This window comes from Macrobrachium nipponense, chromosome 22, assembly GCF_015104395.2.
Source record: "Macrobrachium nipponense isolate FS-2020 chromosome 22, ASM1510439v2, whole genome shotgun sequence".
In the NCBI taxonomy this organism is placed as follows: domain Eukaryota; kingdom Metazoa; phylum Arthropoda; class Malacostraca; order Decapoda; family Palaemonidae; genus Macrobrachium; species Macrobrachium nipponense.
The window spans coordinates 16,351,958-16,379,840 of record NC_087213.1 but is presented as its reverse complement, the minus strand read 5'-3'; the positions used below and the strand labels follow the sequence as shown (position 1 = coordinate 16,379,840).

At 38.0% G+C, this 27,883-nt stretch overlaps 1 protein-coding gene across 16 annotated transcripts in view; it reads left to right on the top strand.

Moving 5' to 3' along the window:
* The window catches only part of LOC135198512 (discs large homolog 1-like protein), a 754,910-nt gene that overhangs the window by 603,659 nt on the left and 123,368 nt on the right, over positions 1-27,883 (top strand). For 15 of the 16 annotated variants that reach the window (XM_064226154.1, XM_064226164.1, XM_064226161.1 and 12 more), the window contains 3 exons: positions 1,561-1,744; positions 2,949-2,981; positions 8,574-8,661. In XM_064226154.1, coding sequence (XP_064082224.1) covers positions 1,561-1,744; positions 2,949-2,981; positions 8,574-8,661 — 305 coding nt within the window. The remainder of the gene's footprint in view (positions 1-1,560; positions 1,745-2,948; positions 2,982-8,573; positions 8,662-27,883) is intronic. The other variant, XM_064226158.1, reaches the window with a different exon arrangement.

Genomic DNA, 27,883 nt, shown 5'->3' with positions numbered 1-27,883 from the left:
ATTAGAACAATTAAAGTACTACAAAATACTGATAAATCCTAGATAGCCTTCCTTGTTAGTGCAATGTTTAATTCAGTTATTTCAAGGTTTTCAAAATATTTCAGGAAAGTATCAAAATTTGAAATAAGAGAATCTGTAGCCTCTTAATTATCAGAGAGAGTTTTAGTGAGTAATGTAGCTCACCTGTACTCGGCAACCCATGCTAGTACCCCATGTTACAAATCTGGAATGGTACTTTTCTTTGTCAGTTGTAAATAAGCTTTGTAAAGGGCTGCTAGTCAGCAGCATGGTTTCTCGTAGTCTTTTCACTTATAAGGAACCTACTCAATATTCCCACATTTATTTTTATTGGGCCAACAGTCCAGGACTAAAATCCATTTTCAAGGCTAGAAAGAAAAAAAAATCTTGAAATTGAAGACAATAAAAGAACATTTAAAACTAAGACAATGAAAGAACATATAAAACTAAAGACATAACAGCAGATATAAATCAAGTATCAAAGTTAAAGCTAGACTCGCAGTAAAATTAGATGCTTAGCTTAAGCAGTATCCATAGTTTAGAATCAATACAGTTGCATTTGAAGTATCCATTACAATTGCATTTGGAATTTCAGATTCATGTCATTGATATTCTTTACTAATCATGAGGTGCTTTTAACTTTATTTTGTCTAGACTTTGTTCTCATGTTCCTCTGTACATCAAGAAACAACATATATTTTAAACTTGATGTTTCTATGTCCTTTTCAATTTAGGAAGAACAGAAAGTGAATGTTTCTATGTCCTTTTCAATTTAGGAAGAACAGGAAGTGTTTTCTGGATAATTATTACCAAATATGAATTACATTAGTATATTAGAATCTTGCCCTTATTGGTGTTAGTACCATATAATTGATATGTGTAATGTATAATTTTCATTTATGTACACTATTTTTTATATGAAGTAATTTTATCTATGTAGACCAACTGCAATTTTTGGATGGACTTTTATTTTGGTACTTTAACTATGTACTGCACTTTTCAATGCTCTGTACTATTTTAAGATTTTTACGTAATTTTTAATCATCAGGTAATTAGTCCTTCAGTCAGCCAGTCAGAGCTTTAATTGGTTATATGGTGTTTAGGTGAAGAGATTTCCCTGCAATTGTAGCTTCTTTATTATAATAATTACTTCTTTTTTTCTGTTCTGGTCACTGTACACCATTATTGTTGTATCATTTTCAGTGTTAAGAGTGCTTCTGTTTTCCCTCTATAATAAATTTATGTAGAAGCATTCCAAGTACCATAAAATTAAATGTCGTAAATTACTTTTGGCATTATGTCTTGAATAGTTTATATGTATATATGATTATTAGATTATTCATATCTCAAGAATTTGGTACAGTATATGTTCATATACATATGGAAATCTGTAAAGCAGATTTGCAAGGTATCAAATGTAGTAGTACGTACTCTTTTGAGTATACAGAGGAGTTTTAGCGTTTTTTGTTTTTTTTGTTTAGTGTCTAATTTTGTATTGTTTCAAACCATGTTTTCATATGTTTTTTTTTTTTTTCACAACAGTCAGGGGATGTCAACCTTGAAAATGTTACCCACGAAGAGGCGGTTGCATGCCTTAAGTCCACCAATGATCGAGTTGTCCTTGTCCTTGGTAAGGTGGTTGCCCCGCAGACTAATGCCTCAGATCTGGCACCCCCTCCCCTCCACTCTACCCAGACCCATCACCAGGATCATATGCCTGCAACTCGTGAGTTAACTAACTATTCTCATTTACTGTCTTAAGGCTAATTGTGATTGTGGCTCTGTACCTGTTTCATTATAAGTTTAGTGCACTAGTTCTTCTGCTCTTGGTTATTAAAGTAATTAATCCAGGTTCATATTTGGGGGCTGATTGCTTTTATCAAATTTTACGATAAACATGAAAAAATTATGAAATTAAACTCCTGCATCGTGATCTGGTTTGAATATCTGCACATTGCAGGGTTTAACCTATGATCAATTTGACCCCTTAACCATGTTTGTCATTCTTAGCATTTCCTGCTCTTGCTTTTCTCCATGCATTCCTGTGCTCTCTCCCATGATCACTTGTGGTGAGTGACTGTTTATTATAAAATCCATTTCTTGAGCAACATTAGCTTTATTAATTTCTGTTCACACATTCTCTTCTTTGTGTTTTACTCAGCGTTTCACTCATGACTTTTATAATGTACTTTCTATGGCAGTGCCCTATATTGTAGGCCAACCTTAAATCCTTCCTCTGTTTCAGGAGTTAGCCATCTTATGTTTGCATCACAATTAGTTCTGCTTGGTCTCATTTGTTTATGCACAGATCCTATTAATGTTCAGTACTGAACTGGCTCGTGAGATGAAATTGTCAGCTTGCCGAGCTGTCAAACTTTTGTCCTAGGGTTGGATGTGGGGATCTGGGTCACCTCATGGTTCCATTCCCTTTTTCATCATTTTCCTTCTTTATAAACTTGAAAGTTATTCCTTTTCTAAGGTCTGTCTGTGGTCACCACTGTTTTTTTTCTCATGGCACAATGTTGTGGTAACCCAATTAATATTACAGTAAAGCAATTTGCTTTCATACAGGCTCCTTATGAGGACATATTGCTACAGTTCTGTCCTTATAATTTATTGTAATTCCATCATCTGATATGGAATGGAGTTATGCTTTTATAGATTAACCTTCAATACTGTGGTTTTGGCGTGTCTTTGCTTGTTTTGTCACCCTTATCCCAATAATAGTTTATGAGAATCCTTAACTCTTTCTCAGTCACTCTGTCCGGTATGTGTTTATGTCCTTTTTCCTTTCTGAAACTTCCATTGCAGTCAGTCACTCATGATTATTATTAATAAATTTTACTAACCAAGTTACATTTCAGATACTATTTGCATTTTTTTTCATTCTACATCTTTGCACTGTTGTACAAATCTGAAATCTCTCATAGCTTCCGTCTTTTTTGCTGAGGTACACAAAGGCAGTGAGTTAATTTCTTTTGCATAGTAATGTTAACCTTCACCCAACTTTGCAGATGCTGATCCCTGTCACATGGCTTCTCATTGCTTGGAAAAATATTTTTATCTGTTGTAATGCCTTTTAAATACAAGTGCCTCAAGGAAGGCACACTGTTAAACATCCTGTATATATAAGCCAACATCAAGGATCTGTTAGGCTAATCCATATGTTGTTAAGAGGTGTTTTGTGCAAAGTTAAACATTAGAAGTTCCTTTTCTAAATTACATTTTTTAAGTTAATGCCAACTCAGTATGTATTGTACACTTCTGTGAGACAGATTCCCAATTCCTGATTCTTTAAAATGGTACTCTTGAACCTTGCAGGTTCTTTCTTTGTCTTTTCTGGTGGCAGCTGCTTTGTTATAAGGTATACCAGCAGGACATTACAGTCCCTTCAACAGGATAATGGAGAAAGAAACAATAGAACAAGCTCACCTGTGGGAATGATTGTGTTAGGCAAAAACAGTGGTAGCTTGGGACTCCATGGTATAACTAGTACCTTGTATCTAGGAGAGCCAAGTAGTTTGGATCCCTCATTCTTTCCAAAGTTATGTCCAGGGCCTTTTTACATTCCTGTAGTAGTGAGACATGCAGGACCTGTGTGTTCAGAGCACATACATTAAGGACAATTCTACACACACACACACACACACACACACACACACGAGATAGGTCTTCCAAAAGTGATTAAAGATAATCTTGTAATCCATATTCAATTTTCTGTGGTACATTTTCCCAGATTATTTTTATACTGTATGTCTGTTGCCTTACAATTTCAGGGTAATTTTGGTTTGGATGATCTCATTAGATGAAGGCTCAACATTGCAGTGTTGCAGATATGGTCACAAATTTAAAAGACATTAGGTGATAGCAAATCACATACTAGGGTAACTCAGTCATGGATGAACTTGACAGAGGAGTTGCAACCATGCACATGTATAACTGTCTGCTTGTCCACTTATTATAATGGTATAGGACAGCGACAGTTTGTATGTCTTTTCTTACGACTGTTGTACGTAAGCATTGTGGTTCTACTTTCCCTTCTCGTCTGAGTGATATCTAGTAGATTTGCTTCTTCTTTAGAATAAGGGAGATGACTCAAATGGACTGAGTAACTTAACTTTATTTCTTAGCTCCATCACTGGAGTATGGAGATGGTTTGGTCGGATGACTGCTCCGTTGAGAAATCTAAGTTGAACTGAAATATAGGAGCATCGCGTCGATAGCGGAACACTAGCTGTCTCAGCGATTTACATCATAACAAGAAAAAAATGAACACGTAGCCCTACGGCTCGGAAGTCATGCGTTTCCGCTATGGGTGAATAGGTCAACCGCTTCCCATGGAAGGTGTTGTGACCGGTTTACAAAACACATAAATGATGATATGTTCAAACGCAAACCAGGCTACTGCAAGCATTGCATAGCATGGTCTAATTTCACGTCCTGTTTATGGTTATGCGGTTACACTCCTAATTCGCCAATGACCCCTTAGGTCATAGTTTTATTTACAGATATGGAATTTATCTGTATATACAAATGTATATATTACACATGTCTTGACAGTCTGCATACAGATCCAACTTTGCCACAACCAAGAAGGTTACATGTATCTTTGTTAATTGCAATTAAATACCACCAATGGTCCATCAAGAAACACCATTTAGCAGGGAAGGAATTTCTTAGTTTGTACAAAAGCACTTTTTATTCAAGTTCAGTCTTAACAACCTTTTTTGATAAATGCAAGACTTGACACTCCCCTCTTTGGAGGTCATAACAGGCTTCTGCAAATGGAGTGGACATTTCTTCTTACTAAAAGTCTGAAGAGGGTTGACCAATAAGCGACAGCTCTAAAGAAAAACGGTCCTATCTTATTTGAGAGTTGTTTTTGAAAGCTAGTATTGCATATTTATCTTTATTTGTATAACTGCAGCATAATCATAATTTAACAAGTAAAATCACTGTAGGAGAAAGTCCAATAATAATTGGAAATACAGTATATAAGTTTAGAAATATGATTAAAGAAAAAAGATCAAGGCTTGATATTTTTTAAAATCACTATTTCAAAGTAAAGACATTTTTTTTGGCATGTTGTAATGCCATTAGAAAATCACAGGAACAAGAGTCTTAAAATCTCTGTGCCAGCTGTACCTCATATGTATTTCTTGTTATTTTTAAGGATGACTTCTGATATTCAAAGTAGAAGCTGATGTAGTTGTGAATCTTAGTTAATTGATGGTTAAATATATTTTGATTTGTATTAGTACTATATTTGTATATTACATCATAACTTGTTATCTTTTTCTGTTTTTGCTCTTGTACTGCTGTACAGTATATATTAAAGCATGAACCATACCAGTTCCCTATTAAGTCATTTTAAATGAGTGATGTCCATTTTTAAATACGTACTGGAATATTTTGCAATCTGAAACAGAATTTTGAAATGTTAATGATAGACAGGAATCACTTTGCAGTCATTCACACCAACACCTTTAAAGAACTGTTATGTGTGATATACGAGAGCAAGAAAATGAAACATAATTATCAGCTGTATTTTATATTACTTCAGTTTAGTGACCCCATGTACTATAACTTTTTCTGGCTTAAGTGGAGGTTAAGTATATCTTAGTTTTACCAGACCACTGAGCTGATTAATAGCTCTCCTAGGGCTGGCCCGAAGGATTAGATATTTTTACGTGGCTAGGAAACGATTGGTTACCTAGCAACGGGACCTACAGTTTATTGTGGGATCTGAACCACATTACATGGACAAATGAATTTCTATCACCAGAAATAAATTCCTCTGGTTCCGCGTTGGCTGAGCCGAGAATCGAACTTCGGACCACTGGATTGGCTTAAGTGGAAAATGTACCTCACACAATTGTAGCTTTTAGCAATGTTCATTGGCAGATGTTCTCTTCAGTTGTAGTTTTGTATGTAGATGTTATGGTGGCATCAGTTTTGTACACCATTTTGCCTTTATGCAGGTGCACAGTGGTCCCCCATATTCAGGAGGGACATGTACCAGACCCCCCCCACAAATAGTGGGAACTCCTATAAAAATGCTGAAAACGGCCTAATTTGTTAGGTAAAACTAAAAAAAAAAAAAAAAAAAATTATACCTGGTTTTTTTAATAGTTTTATCACATAAAGTGCATTTTATGATGAAACTGGTTAAACAAAAACAAAAACAAAAACCAGGAATTTCTGGATATTTTTCATGGAAAAATACCGAGAGTAGGCGAATTTCCCGCGAATAATAGGTAGATATGGTCCAGAGAGAAATCCACAAATCTGCAAGTCTGCAAATCCGGAGAACACGAATAGGGGGGCCCACTGTATCATACACTGTCATTAGCTCAATGGATGGGTACTGAGTAATTATTAAGATCAAACAAAAGCATGCAAGAATACAGAAACTGAGACAGCTAAAGGTTTAAAAGACTTAAGAACATTGGCAAATAGTGTTTAAACCAACATACTGTGATATTCACATATACTGTTTTAAAGGTATACATACACATTGTAGTTTGTAATGCAGTTCCTAAGGTAGAAGGATAGAGATGAATACCTGGACCAGTTGGGAACTCATCATAACCCCTTAAAGGGGAATTCTGACATAAATGCATTAATGATGGTGATGAAATGACTGTACTACCATACATAGCATTGACTTTTAAAATTTTCCACCAAATATGTGAAAGTCCTGAGTATCAGATAGATGAAGAAATTCAAACATGAAACTATCTAGGCTAGATATCATGGTGACTGTATTAGCAACTTGTATGTTGATTTGCTTTCAAGGCTGATCAAAGCTGACAGTTGTGGTTCTTTTGGGGTGAATGAACTATGGAGTTGTGTAATTTTCATGTACCGATTTTGTAAATGCCACAGAAATATACCAGGGTGAAAAAGTTAACACATTATAAAACAGGATCTTTCCTGTAAGGTCTTGCCAAGGGATGCTTGTCTGGACTTTCTGTAGTTCATACTACGAGATTTTAGTGTTCCTTGGACCTTAGTTGTATTGCTGGCAGTCCTTTACTTTTCATATGTTTCCACTTTTTCTTCCCATTCAGCCATTCAGCTTCTTTCACTATACTTTGCTGCAATTTTCTTCTCCGCTCACATGAAGGAGTCATGAAATAACAGAATTTGGGTAAACTACATTATGGTGATAATGACAACCAAATCTGTAGAGAGTAGTGTTCATTTGATCAGTATATATTTTTTGATAACTCCAAATCTCCCATTGGTGTGGTATTGACTAAAATATTAAAATTACTGTATGTAGACCTTTTCACGTACTATTGTGTGATGCGCAGGCATAGAGGTAATTGTAAGATGTCCTGAAGCTTTCTTGCTCAGCGCTTCAAATACTCTTCTTTACAGAAAATTTGAGGAACTTGAAATTAATGAGAAATTGTGAAAATCTTGTGATAATTAATATTGGCACATTTAGTGGAATTATAAAACTAATGATGATGGAATGAATAAATTATTGCCAGATTTCTTCTAAATTATATCCTTTGAGCAAAGAATATGAATCTAGGAAATATATCATTTTGCAATAGTAATACTAATGATGATTATTATAATAATTTTCTGATATGTCAAAGACTATATTCTGGAATCATAGTATATTGCTTTTATGTAGTGTAGTGGAACCAGTTTGCCTTCCTTTTGTTGAATTTGATTACAATTAAAGTTTTATGATCACTAATAACCAGTTGCTGCTTTTTAATACGAACACCAAGCTTATTCTTTGTGAGGTTTCTTTGGCTTTATAGTCAATGCCATGTAGACTGTTATATGGCTACTTAGATTTTTTATTTACTGCAGCTGTTATTCCACCCCCTTAGCATCTAATAATACTTATTTTTCATCATTAAGTTTTGATCTGATTAACCTCATCATTAAAAGATCAAGAACCTTTGCGATTGTATTAGAAAAACCTTGTTATTAATTTTCCTTCCATGCTTTTCCCTAGTTATTCGTATGATCATATTCTTTTGGTGTCGTAGCTCATTCATGGTTCATATTGTTTTAGTTTTGATGAGTCCCTCCTGGTTATAATGTCACCAAGACCTATATGTTTACCCAACTTTAGGAAGGATTATTTTACATGTCCCCAAACCATAATCTCTTCCTTCATTAATATTCCTGTATTGATTTTGATCATGAAGATGATCATTGATGTTCTGTATTTCTGTAATTATACATAAATGAGATCCATCACTATGATAAGCTTGTTATAGCAGTTCTTTGAATCCTGTCTGTATGTAATTTACAGTATAAAAGGACTTTGGACATTGCTGGTGTAATTCTAGGTTTTTGTTTATTATGCTCTGTTCTCTGTTTTAGGTGAATATAGTCAAGTAGAAAATAAAAGATATATTTACAATTTGTTGTAATGTTTAGTGATGCTTATGGCCAACATTTTGCATTTAAAAACTTAAGAAAATTAGGCTGTTTGTATCTTGCTTAATTACATGAAAAGTTTATGTTGATTTTCCTCCATCATTGTTATTCTGATTCATCATCTTCCTCCATCCTAACAGCAACGCCACCACTTGCACCTTCTGATAATGTGGTCCATAATGATTTGCTACGGGAAGGTCAATCAACGCCGGACGATCACGTGTCAAGGTAAGTAGAGTAATCTCGTGATACTTTTTAATTGCCTAGTTTTGTAATGTGAAGATTTTTTCATATTATATGATGTTGCCTCCAGTGTGGATTGAGCATGTGTTGGCACCACTGTGAACTTTACCACTTAACCCAAATATACTGAATCTATTACTCATGTATGGTAAGATACTGAGAAAGATGCAGGAGAAAAATCTTGACATTCATTACTAAGTGTCATTATTTTGAAAATGTTGAAGGTTCTAAGATCTACATGCTTTGTGAAAAATAGGTGACTAGTTCCCGCTGGAGCTTTTTCAGTTATGATATTACTTTGGCAGTTGTTTTTTTCTATGCATTACACCAATGTGGTACCAGAAATAGTATGTGGTGATTATGGAATTTTGTTTGTGCTATAATGTACTGTACTAATGATGATCAGTGACCCTGTAAGTCTATGGTATTTTGTTAACCTCAGGGATGGCCATCATAGTGTGTTACTTTTAGCTTGTTGTATGATGGGAAGTGTTATATAACTTCAGAGAAATCATCGTATAGTATATATATCAAAATGAAATTTATTTTTAGAACTTTAAATCATTTATTTAGTTTAATTGTATATATTTAAGGATAATTTTAAAATGTGGTGTATTTATTACCTGCATAGTAGGTTAGTTTTTGTTAAACGAAATTTTTAAGGTTGAAAAGAATTTGATGGGCTGCCTCTCTCATGAATGATTGTTTACCCTGTTGTACTGCTCCTTGGATATGCTCCTTTTATAATAAGTACCATTAGGCTTACTGCTGCCCTAGTTATGTCATTCTATCAGATTGCTGTATTGTATTTATATTGAATTTTTTTTTATCTGGCATTGACCATTGTAAACTAGTCTCCTGTGAAGAAGGAAATATTGTATGCAAGATTAGATCACATTCTTTGCAAAAATTAATTTCAAAATCTGATGTTCGCACAAGGAAGGTACAGTAGAAATATTAATACAAATAATTAGAACTCAGTTATGTCGAGAGATGTGGTTGCATAGAAAATTCAGTTTATGCAGATTAAAAGGTTATACATATTGCTACCACTGATTAAAAAGAATGATTAGAAACCAGCCCATGTATGAAGTCCTAGGTATTCAGAATCTTATACGTACTATGAATTAATGCAAAACATAAGTAAAGACTTAACACTGTTTAAGTAAAGGTGGCAAATTAAAAATTAGTGTCATGGGTATGGTTAAGACGATGTCAGTTCCAGATCATATACCTTGGAAACACAGAGGGAGAGGTTCTGAAATTGGGTAGTATAGCAGTTCAGAATGCAATGAGCAGTCTCAGATGATATCACACTTGGACTTGGAAGATCTTAGCGGAATCTTCATATCAGGTTATAGGCAGAAAATTGTGAGATTATTTCTTCCCAGAAAAATAATGTGTATTAACTTTTTAGGTAAGGCATGTATGTAATAGAAGAAAAAGACAGGTGTAAAAGTTCAAGTACTGTAACTAAGTTGCATGATTATAATCTTGTTTCTGTCTTTGTGGGAAAAATTGTAGTGAACTGAAAATGACATAGCAAAATTTTGAATGTCTCTTCAAATGTAGCATATGGTTGTTACTTCATTGTCCTTCCGCACTTTTTCTGTCCCCACTGTCCAACCCACCGTCCCCGCGCCCCATGGCCCAACCCGCTTCCCCGCCGTCCGCACGCCCCGACGGCCCAACCCACCTCCCCACCATCCCCACACCCCGGTGGCCCTACCTGCCTCCCTATCCTCCACATTTCTCCCAACTGCCCTCCCCTCCGGCTGTCCAACCCGGCCTCTCACCGTCCCCGCACCCTGAAGACCCGACCTGCCTTCCAACTGTCCCTGCGCCCCGATGGCCCAACCCGCCTCCCCACTGTCCCCAAGCCCTGACGACATAACCCGCTCCCCACTGTCCCCTCACCCTGGCACCCCAACCCACTTCCCAACCAACCCGCTCCCCAGTGGTCCAACCTTCCTCTTCAACGTCTGCTGGCCCAACCCGCCTCTCCACCGTCCCCGCTCTCCGCTGGCCCAACCCGCCTCTCCACCGTCCCCGCTCTCCGCTGGCCCAACTCGCCTCTCCACCGTCCCCGCTCTCCGCTGGCCCAACTCGCCTCTCCACCGTCCCCGCTCTCCTGCTGGCCCAACCCGCCTCTCCACCGTCCCCGCTCTCCGCTGGCCCAACCCGCCTCTCCACCGTCCCGCTCTCCGCTGGCCCACCCGCCCTCTCCACCGTCCCGCTCTCCGCTGGCCCAACCCGCCTCTCCACCGTCCCCGCTCTCGCTGGCCCAACCCGCCTCTCCACCGTCCCCGCTCTCCGCTGGCCCAACCCGCCTCTCCACCGTCCCCGCTCTCCGCTGGCCCAACCCGCCTCTCCACCGTCCCCGCTCTCCGCTGGCCCAACCCGCCTCTCCACCGTCCCCACTCTCCGCTGGCCCAACCCGCCTCTCCACCGTCCCCGCTCTCCGCTGGCCCAACCCGCCTCTCCACCGTCCCGCTCTCCGCTGGCCCAACCCGCCTCTCCACCGTCCCCGCTCTCCGCTGGCCCAACCCAACCCTCCTCTCCAACCGTCCCCGCTCTCCGCTGGCCCAACCCGCCTCTCCACCGTCCCCGCTCTCCGCTGGCCCAACCCGCCTCTCCACCGTCCCCGCTCTCCGCTGGGCCCAACCGCCTCTCCACCGTCCCCGCTCTCCGCTGGCCCAACCCGCCTCTCCACCGTCCCCGCTCTCCGCTGGCCCAACCCGCCTCTCCACCGTCCCCGCTCTCCGCTGGCCCAACCCGCCTCTCCACCGTCCCCGCTCTCCGCTGGCCCAACCCGCCTCTCACTGTCCCCGCTCTCTCCGCTGGCCCAACCCGCCTCTCCACCGTCCCCGCTCTCCGCTGGCCAACCCACCTCTCCACCGTCCCCGCTCTCCGCTGGCCCAACCCGCCTCTCCACCGTCCCCGCTCTCCGCGGCCTGACCCGCCTCTCCATCCCCGCTCTCCGCGGCCTGACCCGCCTCTCCATCCCCGCTCTCCGCCGGCCCGACCCGCCTCTCCACCGCCCCCACTCTCTGCTGGCCCGACCCACCTCTCCACCTTCCAGCTGTATTTTCTCCCTCTTCTCTTTATCGTTCTTCTTCAGAAACAATGTTTCAGCTTCGAGCGAGTGGGCCTTGTCTTGCCAGGCCTGCTGTTGCAGCACCTCATGAGTGATCTGTGTAACAAGAGTTTGTTCTTCCCTGTCTTCCATCTTATGCATCCCTTCATATAGTAGTGGAGCCTCTGTTGCAACTGAAGATCCATCCTGTCCAAGTTCACCTGCTGTTCTCTCTGGAACTGGATGGTGTCTCACAAGGCCGCAACTCTCTCGTTCAGTTCCTTTTCCTTACTTGATTCTTCGGCCCCATTATCAGACATCCTCAACTTCACTAGTGAATAAACCACTACAGCAAACATAATGACTATTCCTGCGTTAGACTTCTCTCCGCCTTTCACAGAACATCTGAACCACAACGTCGATGACAACGACATAGATTTGGTCTGCCTTATGCTGGCACGGGCTCTTGCTTTACAGCAGCCCGTAACTGTGAACCACAGCGTCTCATACCCAGTTCTTATACACTCTCCTCTCTCGAATTTTCATTGCTTTTCCATATGTCACGAGAGACATTTCGATTTGTCAAAATATACTAGGAAAGATTTTGTAGATTTAAATTAATGTCTTTTGTCTCTTGGTGTTGTAAATTGCTGAAATATCTCTCTCTCTCTCTCTCTCTCTCTCTCTCTCTCTCTCTCTCTCTCTCTCTCTCTCTCTCTCTCTCTCTCTCTCTCTCTCATCCAGCCCCGAAGTTCAGGAATTCTTCATTTGTTTTTTCGTTTAAGGCTTTGCAGTGACAGGCGTATTCTTAGATTGTTAAGGAATAGATAGGTTTAAAGAGAGAGAGAGAGATATATTGTATTTTAATGTAGAAAAACAGTGTAATGGTATATTTGCATATGCTAGTGCATATGAAATCAGTGTTTGGAATAGGAAATCTAATGTGTGTACCATAAATCAGTTTCTTCATTCCATTTAACATCATCCCTATACACTGTTGGCCCTATCACCACCTGTTTAAAATATTGATGTCATATTTGCAGCCCATTGTTTCCTTTGAAGATTGAATCAATAGACAATCCCTTAGTCAATGATGCGTTCGTCTCCTCTATTGAAAATCCATTAGGTAGCCTGACGGTCTATTTTTAACCCATGATCTTTTGCTTTGGAGGAATGATTTTCTGTATATTGTCACTTGAGTTGAAAGTATATTATACTGTTTAGTAATGTACTGTATACAGCCTTGGATTTTTTCTAGCAAGCTGTGTCATCCAAGAAAGATTAGATTTATGGAAATTCCTAAGAAAATATCTGCTTACCTTTTGAAATAAGTAACCAACACAGGAAATAAAAAAAAAAATACCAGCTGCTTTTAGTACCATTCTTCTCATCAGTCTGATGAGCAGCATGCCCTTACCCACCATCCCCCCCCCCCCCTCATCCCAAAAGATACAGATTCATTCACCCTTAATTTTTGTGAATTCAGAAGCAGCTTATTTCTGTTTGGCACCATTTGCTATATAAAAAAAAAAAAAAAAAAAAAAGCTCCTGCCACACATCCCAGCACATTAAAGCACTTCCTGCATCCCTCATTGTAAAAATTTTGATTTATGCAGCTTTATACTCTCTCTCTCTCTCTCTCTCTCTCTCTCTCTCTCTCTCTCTCTCTCTCTCTCTCTCTCTCTAACAGAATTATATAAATATGTATATAATTTGGCATCTGTCAGTATAATTAGATGATTTAATTACCCTGGGCAAAACTGGCTGTTTTCCATTTCGGGATTAGGAAGGAGAAAAAGGGCTTTTCCTTTCTTTACATATTATTCTCCGTATAAACAATACTTTCCCAATGAGCCAGGGACTGGGGAAACCTGAAAATGACCTGGATTTCCTAGATGTGGAAGGTAGTGATGAATGCTTCTTTATGTGGCCCGGTTAATTATGATGCACATCCTGTTGTTAAAGCTGAGGATTATGATAGAGGGTTACTGAGGATCATGAAGCGGGAAGAGAGATGCTGATATTGTGTGTTTGAGATGCTGATGATTGTGTGTTTTGCGAGAAAATGGAGGGAATTACGTCCCAAGTGTTTACCAAGGAAGGATTTTTGTGATCGACGGAGTATGCTATTAATGTTTCTTTAGACTTCAATATAGTACATATGCTGTTCGGTTACCTTTAGGAAATGTACTCAAAGGCCCATGTACGGTGTGTTGTTATTAACATATTGTACGTGCATTGAGCCGACGGAATAGTTATCGCCATTATTAATTACGTAAGTAGTGCGCACGAATTTTGATTTGTTGTTGTGGAGTAAGTATACTAGTTCAAGATTTAGATTTGGCGATCGAGTTTTGGTTGGACACCATACCTAATTATTACTAATTTTTTATCAGCATTAGAGTAACAAATTTCCAGTATTTTCTATTTGTACGATAAAGATGGAAGGAATGATAATGGAGTCATTTAAAGGAATACATAAAAAAAATTTATCCAGAGTGGCTAGAGCTGCATCTGTCTGTTTAAGTTTGTCTGTGTTTTATTAAAAAAAAATACGAGAAAATATAAGTGATACACGAGGAAGTGGCTAGATTCAGAATCTAATTCTTTTATTTAATGGAATAATTATTTCATTATTAATTCGATTGGACGCCTCTATCTGCGCTTCCCTTTCGTAATACACTCAAATGATTATAATATTTAAACCTTTTAGCCATCAAATCTGGGTAGTTGATTAACCCTGGCTAACACCCTCAGACCACAAAGAAGCTCGTTAGATGGTCATCTGAAGTTCACGCCCTTTAGCTCGTTAGTTCTTAATCTCAAGCTAACACCCTTCTTTCGACCACAAAGGAGCTCGTTAGCTTAAACTAACAACAAAAGACCCCGTGAGGGTGGGGGGAGAGGGGGGGGGGACTGTCCTGAGGACGACTGAAGATCTAAAAGACTTGCTGAGAAGCTGTTCTCACCTGGAGTTAACTATCGGTGTCTTTGAGGTCACACCGAATCATAACGATTTATTTTATTTTTTTTATAATAAACAAAGTTGTCCCGTGAAGATTCATAAGTGGACTTGCTTGTATACACAGAGATTCCATGATATTTTCTTGAGCAGTTCGTAATTATGGAAAGATAGTTATAGTAACTGTAGCTTTTTCTTTTTCTATATATATATATATATATATATATATATATATATGATATATATATATTATATATATATATAATATAGTATATATTATATAATATATATATATTGATATTATATATATATATATTATATATACTTTCCGTGTTTATTCACGCTTCTTTGGGCACAAAAATGAAAATAAAAAAAATTCTAGGTACTGATCTGACTGCCATTTTCCTGTGGATGTCGTTTATTATATATGTATATATATATATATATATATATATATATATATATATATATATATATATATATATATAAAGAGAATACCACACGAAGATGACAGGCAGAAAATCATGCAATGTGTATATATATATATATATATATAATATATATATATATATATATATATATATATATATATATATATATATATTGTGTGTGTGTGTATAATGCCTCTGCTTAACTTAGAAGTGAATTTGTACCTGGTTGTCTGTGGACTGTACCAGGTTGCACAGGTTACCAGAGAGAGAGAGAGAGAGAGAGAGAGAAATGGGACTGTTTCTGCTCCCCTTAGAGTTTGATCTTCTTTTTTGTAACTTGCATAAAGAACATTTTGCAGTCTCGAAAAAAGCACAGTTCACCGTGCTTGCACTCGTTTTGTAAGATGATATGCTTTACTAGCATTTAGCCTTTAAGATGTGAGGATGTTAGAACTGGGAACACAAGCCATACCGAAGAGTTCCCGAGTTGGTAGTTATTTGCGATGAGGATGGTCAATTACTTTAAGCTCGGCCGTCTGTTTCAGGCTGTTAGCTTCTTAAAATTACTAAAAAAAAATCAATTAAAAGAATAAGAGCAACATATTCTGATCATTAAAATTACTAAAATAAAATCAATAAAAAGAATAAGAAGAGCATATTCTAATTATTCTTCAAACATAAACAAAGTTGACTAGATCACAAAAACGCAAATAATTCAGTAAATATGATGGAAGAGGAAAGTCGAAAGACAGACTTGCATAATAGCAGTAAGAGGGTATGAATGTTTAATTCACACAACTGCGCCTCAAAAACACGATCTACGTCATAAACATCGCAGAAAAACATCGTGGAAGACGTGCAGCACAGTTTATGGCAAGGTATAAAAGCCAAATTCGCGCAAGTGCACATGTTTGCAATTTCAAAATGACTCGCGGCTCTGTAGTAGTTGTTTGTATCACACAAACCAATTCATTGAAAAGGTTTCTTGTGTAACGTGGTGGTTGACAAGAGTGGGATCTGGTTTAGAGCAAAGGATGGGGGCTTGTCTGTTGGGGGTGGGATGGGGTTGGGGAACGGGGGATGGGAGGGGGAAGCAAACGATGTTTCTTATGTATATATGGGGTTCCTTGGTCGGTGGGGGTTGGGTGGCGGGAGGGAGGACTGGAGGAGAGTAGTGAGTACCTCCTCATCTAACGTCCCAGCTGCTGCGATGATGCCCATGGGCGCGTGTTCATTCTCTCTCTCTCTCTCTCTCTCTCTCTCTCTCTCTCTCTCTCTCTCATTGTGGCCGCATGTGTCTGAATATACGGCCATCTCTGCGTATTCACGCTCTCTTGAAATGAGAGTATGATACCGGATGACTTCCGTTTGCATAAAGATCACGCCGCTGTTTTCTCTCCTGTCGCGGAAAGTTTTTGCGGGTGGTGATGTAGCTATGTGCGAGTCCCGTTTTTCACCGCGTTGACCCTGCCCTCTCTCTCTCTCTCTCTCTCTCTCTCTCTCTCTCTCTCTCCATCCTACCCATGCCCCCCTCCCGTTCCCCCGACCCGCTATGCAACCCCACGTAACCCCCTCATCACATTATTTTGGTATCTGACCGAACCCCCTTTGTGTGTTCCTTAAGCGTCTCTCTCTCTCTCTCTCTCTCTCTCTCTCTCTCTCTCTCTCTCCCCGAAGAGGAGGATTAGGCAGAAATTGCCAATGTCCCCCCCCTCCCCATCAACATTGTTCAGAGATGGGGAAGATGTGGTTGAAATGATGTCGGTTACGTGTTGACAAGCGATCTGACAATTGGAAAACTCCATAAGCGAAATGGAGTGTTTGCTTGCAAGCCAATTCATCCAGTGTTAAACTGGTACAGATTTCAAGCGTATTTCAACTCGGTTTTATTATTCTGATGATTGCGTAACTACTAATTTTTCTTAATATCTTCCCCGTTTTGTGGTAATCTGATGAGATTTTCTTAGACGTAGTAGGTAGTTGTGCCACAGATCGATTATTGTTGACTTGATCGGAAATTATAGACTCACGGTCTAGCTAGCCTATACCTCTAGACCGTTGATTAGACTTAGATTCGTTTTTTGTTCTTTCGTGTTTACACCGAGCAGTCAGCAACTTGTAATCGGTTCGAATGGAATGAAAGATTCCCTATTCAAATTTACCTGTATAGAGACTTTGTTTCTAGTGCTTTCGTATTTAAAATTATGTAAATCTTGGTAGGCTAGTAGTGAAAACCCATTAGGTTAAATAAACGTTTGGTTATGGTTTTACATAGGTAACAGGCGATGTGGTTTGTGTCAAAACTTCGTTCCTAAATCTGATGTAATAGATTGAAGAAGTAAAAAAATGACGGCAACTTATTGTACATTAAGCCATTCGTAAGATGGTTACATAAAAGCTGACAGATTAACAAAATTACATATTGATAGACAGATAATTAGATAGATAGAATCCCGGGTTCTGTGTAGAGATTGAGAAAGCGCAGAAACCCTCCATAATAAACTGAAATACGAATTCGCTCCCTTCATGTTTTTCCTAGACTTATAACCCTTGTTCAAGTGACTTGTCTCTTCGAGTCTGGGCTAATAAAGGACTTATGTTGCCAGCGCACAAGTTTTTACACGTGGAAATAAGAAAACAACGTTTTTATATCTAAAGCAACAACAGACAGGTTGTATTCTCTCTCTCTCTCTCTCTCTCTCTCTCTCTCTCTCTCTCTCTCTCAGGATGTGGTGTTAACATAATCGTGAAGGTCTTGGAGGATGCTGAGGAAATATTTTTTGTTTTTAGGAGGTTATCCTTAAGATAAGACCTTTCTTAAGTATCTCTCTCTCTCTTGTCGAGAGATGTTCTTTCTGTGTTCTCTCAATAAGAAATAATACGAGTATATGTTGTATGTTGTTGTTTATGTTGCTTTTATTATATCGTGACTAACGAAATAGGACCTCAGTTCTCAAGCAGGATTCGAACTCGTGTCATCCGAGTTGCAGTTAATGAGATATGATTATAATATATTTAGTAAAAATTTTAGTAATTTTTATTTTATAGAGTATATTTATTTAGATATAAAATTTCGATAAATATTGATTTTGTATTGGTTTTATCTATCATCATTTTTCATTTTTTACGTTCATATCTGAACACTGGTATCACTCACATATTCATAATTAAATCATACTGATTTATATATTTCATTTTCATTAGGGCGCTGAATAATCCTGATGGGTTCCGGTGCTTGGTCCTCAAGACCTAAATTTCATAATCAATCAATCAAGTTACTTCTGAACGGGACGAAGAATGTTTTTTTCTCCGGTATTACAAAGTGCTTGCGACTTAGTAGATGACACCCATCACTCGTATGCTATTAAAACTTGAGGATTGTTGTGATCTATTCACTGATGCCCAAAGAAAAAGAAAACTTTGCTTCTTCCCTAACCTGTTGAATCGCTAGAAAGATTTATTAATCTTTTAAAACTGAATTGGAATTGACCAATAATAATAAGACTTTATTTCTAATATGAATTCATATACAATGATTTAAAACAAAAAAAGTAGTGGTGCCAAGAGGCTACATTTTGATCTATCATTACACACAAACATAAAATTTTTAAAAAGGGTCATACAACCAGATCTGAAGAGCGTGTACAAACAATTTAAAAAAGAGCCATATTCTTCCCCATCTAAGTAGTAAAACATACTGCACACAATCATTTCAGATACGGAACATAAAAAAAGAACCAGTTTTACCTTTCGGTAGAGTATTCTATGCCATTCATCTTGCAATGCCCTCTGCTTGACGCCCTTAGCCTTAAATCACCCTTAGGTTCTCTGACTACGTTTGAATCTGGACCAAGGATATGTATAGACCTTGTATAGCGCGCCATTAACGATGATCTGTTTCCCAGCGTTTTTTATTTTAGCGCCTCAGTGGCCTCATCGATATGGTCTTGGTCTGCCACCTCGGTGGCGGCGAGTACGATTCTCGGGCATTCCATTGAGGTGTGAAAGATGTGTATTTCTGGTGATAGAAGTTCACTCTCGACGTGGTTCGGAAGTCACGTAAAGCCGTTGGTCCCGTTGCTGAATAACCACTGGCTCCCTGCAACGTTAAAACACCATACAAAAAACAGACCCAGCGTTTTTTCTAAAATCTTACTGAAGTGGGTTAACTTTAATTAAATGCCATTGCAATCCCTGATCGAATAACGTGCGCGCAGTTCCGGATTGTCTAAAAGCAACGTCCGTATAATCAAAGCCCGTACAACTCCTGCTTGTGTAATCAACGTCCGTGTAGTTCCGGATTGTCTAAGCAACATCCGTGCAATCCTGAAATTTGTAATCTACGAAAGTGCAATTCCGGATTGCATAATCAACGTCCGTGCCGTTCCGGATTGTCTGAACAACGTCCGTGATATCTCTGATTGTATAATCAACGTCCTTGCAATTCCGGATTGTATAATCAATATCTGTACAATTCCGGATCGTCCTAGCAACCTCAATGTAATCCTCGATTGTCTAATCAGCGTCCTTGTGTAATCTAGGATTGTCCAGACCAATCTATAGACAACGTCTATTCAATCCTTGTTTGTCTTAGAATCAGGATTGCGTTGTTGGAACGAATGTTATATCTTGATCGTATTTAGAATGGAATACATTCTTCTGGATTGTGTGGACATCGAGATTATTAAGATACATTATTCAGACATACAGGTAAAGTAATTTGACGGGTGGCAAAACATCATTTGAAGTGTGCTACGACATTGAGGAGAATTAGAACGAGTCCACGTTTTTATTAGACGAAGCCAAACAAGGCAGTAGCGCCCGAAGCAAATAGCAAACAACTCGGGAGAATTCATTTAGAACCTCCGAAAAGTGTAACAAGTTTTGGCCACGACAACTGAGTACTACGCATACCTACGCTTTATATTTCTTCGTGATGAGCGCGTTGACGTCCTGTGATGTTTCGGTGACGTTTTTCTCGGCAAAACTGTCAGTCTGTCATAATGTTTCAACGTCTGATATTAAAAGTGAAATTCGTATAAAGTTAGAACACACCTTCAGTAAAGACAAAAAAAAAAAAAAATTATGTTAGTTTACCTTCACCAGAAAATCAAAATTGTTTGGGTTGCTGCATTGTGTGTGTGTGTGTGTGTGTGTGTGTGTGTGTGTGTTTAGCCGGGCTCATAAGGGTTAACTTAGAATCGAAAAATAGTTGTTTTCAATGTTTTGTTTACGTCGTTCTGAAACGCTCTCCCCAAGTGTGGCGTTTCGGAATTTTGTTGAAAAAGTGAGACTTGTTATAAAAATTTTGTTAGTGAACCTTCAATAATAAAATCAATACAAATTGTTAGATAGAGATTTGGTGATGAACTTTCCATCTTGAGCAATGAACTAAATTAGAAGTGTTGAGCTTAAATATCACTTTATGAAGTGGGATTTATAATAAGCTCGCCTGTTTGATAGTTGGAATGTCGTCAATAAATATGAACTTAAATAATCATCGCTTTATTGGGTCGGACATGGAATGAGCCACTCTCTCTCTCTCTCTCTCTCTCTCTCTCTCTCTCTCTCTTCCTTTGGTTTTGTCTCAATTTTTCATAGAACAGTAAGTGACCAGACCAGCTTCTCAGTGAAATACCGTTGGCTAGATAGTATTGATATCCCAGTGTCAGATCTCATTATTTTATTTATTTATTTATTTATTTATTTATTTACATTATGGAACTATTTAAGTGTCCTGTGGAATGGTGTTGTTTCACTACAAGTAATAATAGAGCTCTTTCTAAGGCATAAAATAAGTGACTAAAAAAGTTGTATTGTGACAATTGTGATTAAGCCGTATAGCTTTGCCATATTAGTTCGCCAATTAGTGTGAGTTAGTAGAAAGTCTAAATGGAGTTGCCTAATTTTTACGTGAATATTCTTATGAAGAAGTGTCCTTAACCTTACCAAGTTGACAAAGTTGTTCAAGGATCTATTTTTTATTCATACGAGTTATTTGTTTTACCTTTAAACATATTGTTTATGTTTTCCTTAAACATATTGTTGTTTATGTTTACCTTAAACATATTGTCTTTGTAATAACATTAAAGGCGACTTATAACTCTTAAAGAAATAAACTTTTAGGATTTACTTTTGGCTTCTAGTAATTGCGTATCACATTGCAAGTATCAACATGATGTTGCTCAAGTGAATTTGGTACTTAGCAAGTCTTCACTTACAAAGCTTTCTCTCTCTCTCTCTCTCTCTCTCTCTCTCTCTCTCTCTCTCTCTCTCTCTCTCTTGGAGCATAGCAACGAAATTAAATGTCTTTTAACCTTGTCAGTATTGACAACGCATTTGTTGTAGTATTCGGCTGTCAATTAATTTGTACCGTCAGATAGTAAGTAATAAATTGTCGAACCTTTTTGTTGGGTTCGAATTCAAGGTTTAGTTGATCTGCAAAAGTATTTTTTGCTCCAGATATTTATGTATTTGGTGTTGAAAGTCGCTTGCAAAGCAGTCAAAGCGTAATTCGTCATTGTGAATGGCATTCAAACATGCCATTCACAATGACGAATGTTTGAAATCAATATTTTATTGAATGCATTTTTTTTTACTTGCTAGCCTTATTGTTTTATTATTCAATGCATATTCACTTGAATAATTACCTAATGCTTTTTTGTCCCTTCCCAAACCCTTATCTTTAATTAAGACTTTATTCCACGCTGAATTGTACTATAGCTAATGAAAGCATTGTTCAAAAATGTAATAATAAAAATGCGTACGTGAACGAATTTATTCATGATGTAAATTTTGCGCTCGAGCGTACGTTTGTGTGACTTGGTACGGAGAGAGAGAGAGAGAGAGAGAGAGAGAGAGAGAGAGAGAGAGAGAGAGAGAGAGAGAGAACCATTACAAACAACAACTTCGCCTCCTCTTCTTGGAGTGTGACTAATTGTGGGGTTCTCAAAGCTATAGTTGATGAACGAGGAGGAAATTTGGGAAGTGAGAGAGAGAGAGAGAGAGAGAGAGAGAGAGAGAGAGAGAGAGAGAGAGAGAGAGAGAGAGAATTAGGTGTTTTTCTGAAGAAGGTTCAGGTCGAACAAAGAGATGACGCAGGTAACCAAATCACGGAACTTGTGAGTCACGTGTTCCTTGTTTCGTATACCCCCTCAAGGATGCATAATGAATAAGATTAAGTTTGTGTACGAGACTCGTAATGAGAGATCCAGGAGAGCGTCTTGTTTGTCTAGTAAGTTTGTCTAGTAAGTGATACGTATAGGGGCAGTAGCAGTAGGACGCTATGAATAAGGAAGAGTCATTATCTATAGCATTAATTAGAAATTTTAGATTTTCCGTTGCCATTGTTGCTTAACTTTAGTAGCTACTATGGGTTTAACAATAAAAAAAGTTTTTTATTGTGTTCTACATATGAATAATGTTTAATTTATTAATTTATTTAGTTTTTATTTATTTATTTATTTATCGTAGAAATTATAAAGGAATAATTTTAATTATTCGTCGAATTATGCCATTTCATATAATGATTGTGGAAGTCGAGTACCTTTTGTGATGATAATGCTCATTATTTTTATGACGATAAAATTGTTATCATTTTATAAGGATGATTGGGACGTATAACCACGTATGTTTTCATGAATCTGCTTGATAACTTTGGAAAGATAAACTGACGATAAAATTGTTATCATTATATTACAATGAGTAGGACGTATAAACACGTATGTTTTCAGGAATCTGCATAATAACTCGGGAAAGATAGAATTGTCATTACAATCTTGATAAATTGCAGATATCCAAACTTTCTTTTCCATCGTCATTCGGGGGCATCTGGAAGACATCCTGAGCGGATGGATCCCAGGGGCCTCCTGCTATTATATAGCAAGAAGGACCGACGGCGGGCGGGATCCCGTTATACACTTGCGGTGTGAAAAAATTAGTAACGAGTCTGATGCTCTCTCCTCTCTCTCTCTCTCTCTCTTGTTAAATCGGTATGATGAGGTCAGGTCTGATAGTCTGTAATTACAATGGGTCGACGCTGGGTTAAGTTCGTTGCCAAAGTTCAGTTTGGTGTGGCTAATAAATTAGCGGTTTTGATTGGAATCTAAATCAACTTTCAAGGAAATGCGTCCAAAGTCTCTCTCTCTCTCTCTCTCTCTCTCTCTCTCTCTCTCTCTCGCGGGCGCGCCCTTCATTTTGGTTCGTTTCTTGCGAACAGAAGAAACTGCACCATCACAGACCGTAATTAAACAGTGAAATGGGACGACGAGATAGACGCGAGAACAAGAGACCGAACTTGAGACCGGCTTGCATCATGCTATATAAATTATATCATTCGTCGACCTTCTCCAGAACAGCACTAGCCACAAGATGTGACACAAGACAATTGTTTTCTTCTTTTTTTTCTGTATCATGTTGCACTGTTCTGAAGAGTTGACTCTGTTCTGTATTTGTACTGTATTTTTCTGTGTGCGCGCGCATGTGTATGTTGGTCTTGGGGGGTTGGGGGGGATGCCTTGTCCAGGAAGACTGGTTACAGCTGAAAGGCATAACCGCCTTTCAGTATCGTTGCATTATAAATACACATTTTTGGTGGAAAAGAGAGGCTTTTGTGGTATGTTACAGGATTCTACTCTGGGGTGTAAATTGAAGGCCAGTCATGCACAAAAACGCGCTTCATCCCACTGACTTATTTCTTGAGACGGCTGAGGGAACTTTATTTAGTCTTGCTGAATAATTAGGGAGAGACTACGGGATAGCTTTGTTTCCTAGTCGAGTCATAAAATATAAGTGTTTGTCTGTTAGTTAGTTCCAAACCGGCCTTTTTTTCCTTTTAACACTTGAACATGCTGTAGGCCGTTAAAATAAAGCCTTAGCTTTTTTTTTTCTGGGAAGATTTATTAACTTTAAACGTGGGAAACCGTCTTAATAATTAGCGAATTGTATTCAACGAAGAAGAATAGAACTAATTTAATGCTTAAATATTTTGAACTTGCACAGAATTTGGGGTCGGTCGTTTTCCCAAAAATTTTAAGGGACTGCTTGCTTTGTTCCATAGTTATTTTGAAAGAATATAATTTCTCTGGTCTGGCATTGGTATGGAAGACGGCGCTGTCTGATAAAAGATTAGCTCCCGGGAGTGGAAAGTTGCCCATAAAAACTTCAAGCTGTCGTGTAAAAAAAGGGCAGCGTTTGTGTCCTTTGTTGAGTAGGCCAGGGAATTTGGGGATTCTCATCTCGGGATTATGAAATTTCTAGGCGTAGATTTAATTTATGTAAATCTGTGCCTACTTCGTCGCCGACTGGTGGAGAGGAAAGTAAATTCCGACCGTCTTTTGCGTGTGGGGCCACTTCCGCCCAAGTTATTATGCGTGAAAAAAGTCTCTCTTCAAAATTTGAACTCATGGTTCTGTAGATTTCTAGGTGATTGAAATATGCTCCTGCTGCTTAAAAGTGTCATCTCTTTTTGCGGTGACTGCAAGACCAGTGGTCTTTCCTCAGTAAACTTGAAACAGCATGAGATGTTTATTGTCTTTTTGGAAATACCCAAATCAGAGTGATAGGACTGTCATTATGGTTAAGAAAAAAAAAAAAAAAAAAAAAAAAAAAAAAAAAAAAAAAAAAAAATATCTCAAAGCATACAAGATTTTGTGCCAGTCATTTCCTAAACTGTTGGGTGGAAAAAGACGGAAATGGAGTTTCTTTTACTTGTTTTATTTATTTATTTATTCTTTTTTATCGATTGCTCTTGAGATTCTCCCACGAGGGATTCTTAATTCTGAGAAATCTTGAGTCCTTGCATTGATAGCTGACCTGGGCTGTATATGTCATGATTTTTCAAAATTTTGTTGGATGGGTTTTAAATTTTTCGGTAAAAAAAAAATCTGGATTAGTAGTAACTATTATTTGTCATTTAGAAAAAGCCGGAATACCTTCTGTATTTTTTACGCTCTGTAAAAAATAGAAATATTGGCAGCATGGTCGTCTGGCCCCATGAAAAAAATAAATAATAGCGTTGTCTATTAATTATTTCTATTTCACGTCTTGCACAAAAGAGCAAGGTATTAGAATCATCATTTTATATATTGCACATCCCCTTGAAAAGTCGGAATGATAATCGTCGCCTTTCTGCGCAACAAGAAGTAAGCATTACAGGAGGACATTAAAGTCTCTCTCTCTCTCTCTCTCTCTCTCTCTCTCTCTCTCTCTCTCTCTCTCTCTCTCCCAGAGATGAGTGAGCACACGATGTCTCCTTGAATGGACTAAAAAGTCTTTGAGACATCCTAATTCTTGTAACTCTCTCTCTCTCTCTCTCTCTCTCTCTCTCTCTCTCTCTCTCATGAAAGAAGCTTTCAAGGACACTCGAGCGGTTCTTCCCCCTCCCTCCTTCCCCTCCCCAAACAAGCGCCAGTCCTGAAAAATTGTTCCACCCCATTCTATGGGTTGTAGAGGAAGCAGATGTGCTTAGTACAATGCAGAGGGAGTGAAAAGTTGACCCGGTGGTCAGGTTGAGAGAGTGAATGGTCCCCAGCAAGGCCTCCCCCCCCCCCCCCCCCCCCCCCGCCCCCTAGCATCCTTTTTCCGTAGGGACTGTCAGGAGAGTTGTCGTCGCACTGGATGGCAACATTTTATTGGGGGGGTGTCTGATGACATCATTTATTTGAAGATTTGCACAATATAATATACACAGCCTTGTATAATTTGGGGATTTGCATTCTGGAGGAACTTGATAGAATAGAATGAATGCTAATTTTCTTCTCTTTTCGCTTACTCGGGGTGTAAGCCTACAAACTAATTTGTTGTTGTTGCTGCTGTTGTTCTTGTTGGGGGAGGTAGGAAAGCCCTGTGGAAAAGCCTATAAAAAGCCTTAAAACGGCGTTTGGCGTTGAGTTAAAGATACAGGAATTTTTGTTTAGAATATTTATGATTTGTTTATTGGAATGAAAATGTAAAAAATACATAGTGTGCATGTTAAACATGACAGAACAATTATTTTCAATAAAATTTTGCGTATTTATTTGATTTTCGTTAGTGAAACAACCCGCTGTTTGACTGTAGATTTTTATTCTTGTAGTTACATAGTGAGACATTGAAGGCCTTAGAATACAACCGTTGATAATTAGATGGGAATTTTGTTCTCCATTCTGTTATGAGAGTTTCGTTTTCTACTCTCAATTTATTTCTGCTGCCGATTAACGGTTATCCTGAACAACTTCCAATACACGGTTATCCTGAACAACTTCCAATACATACAGACATTCACAAAAAGATTATTGCACGTATAAAGAGAACATTCTCTCTCTCTCTCTCTCTCTCTCTCTCTCTCTCTTCACACACAGTTTATTACGGCTGTCGATTAACGATTATCCATGAACAACTTCCAATATATACAGACTTTCATAAAAAGAATATCTCTATGTATAGAGAAAGCATTTCTCTCTCTCTCTCTCTCTCTCTCTCTCTCTCAGTTTATTAGTGCTGTCGATTAACGGTTATCCATGAACAACTTCCAATATATACAGACGTTCATAGAAAGAATATCTGTATGCACAGAACGAGTATTCTCTTCTCTCTCTCTCTCTCTCTCTCTCTCTCTCTCTCTCTCAATTTATGACTGTTGTTGATTAACGATTATTGGCAACTTCCAGTACATTTCTTCTGAACAGTAATTTCTACTTGGATGGACACCACATTGTAATCTTCCGGTAGTTTCTGCATAAATGTCTGAGAGTTCGGTAATCTATCTGTCGCCAGGTTCATTTTGTCTATGTTTCTCACCATTATTTACTGTTAAAGTCATCCATTTACTGTTATGGTCCGGGATTGTGATCATTTTAAGTCTCTGGTGAAGACGCTTTGTATAAAGCTATCAAACGGTGTCGATGACCGTAGTTTTTGTAACGCCAGCCCCCGTAGATCAGTAGGTACAGTTGTCAACATAAATACCGGAATGGATTGAGCACTGTTATACATAGTGTGGGTTCTGTCGTGGAAAAATAACAATATTCAGTTTTACCTAATTATGATTACTATTTTTTTATGTATATGTTTCAGAACGTCACAAGATCATTTATATTTATATTACAGGGCTCGACTACATACATACGCAGATGCCCCTCTTATTTTTTTTAAAGCTTCTCATTAGCAGGAGAAGCTTGGTTCGAAACCCGTGCGAGAACGGAGAGTGATTTAGGCGTTGGGCGTTCAAATCTTTCGTTCATCTGTTGACCTTAGCAGGGAATTAAGTACCTGATTGGTAGTCGGTTCTAGTGAGTTGTCTGGCTGGGATAGCAGTCGCATCGTAAAGATTTTAGCATGTAAACGCCCGTTTAACTCAGTATATATATATATATATATATATATATATATATAGATATATAGATAGATAGATATATATATATATATATATATATATATATATATATATATATATATATACACATAGATATATACATATAGATATATATACATATATTATTATAATATATATATTATATAATATATATATACACATAGACACATAGATTATATATAAGAATATTATAGATAAATAGATATATAAGATAAAGATATATATTTATAGATATATATATAATAATATATATATAATAGATATACGATTACTAGATATAGAATATAGATATAGATATAAGATATATATAGATATCTAATATATATATATTACTATAATATATAGATATATATATGTATGTATATATATATATATATATATATATA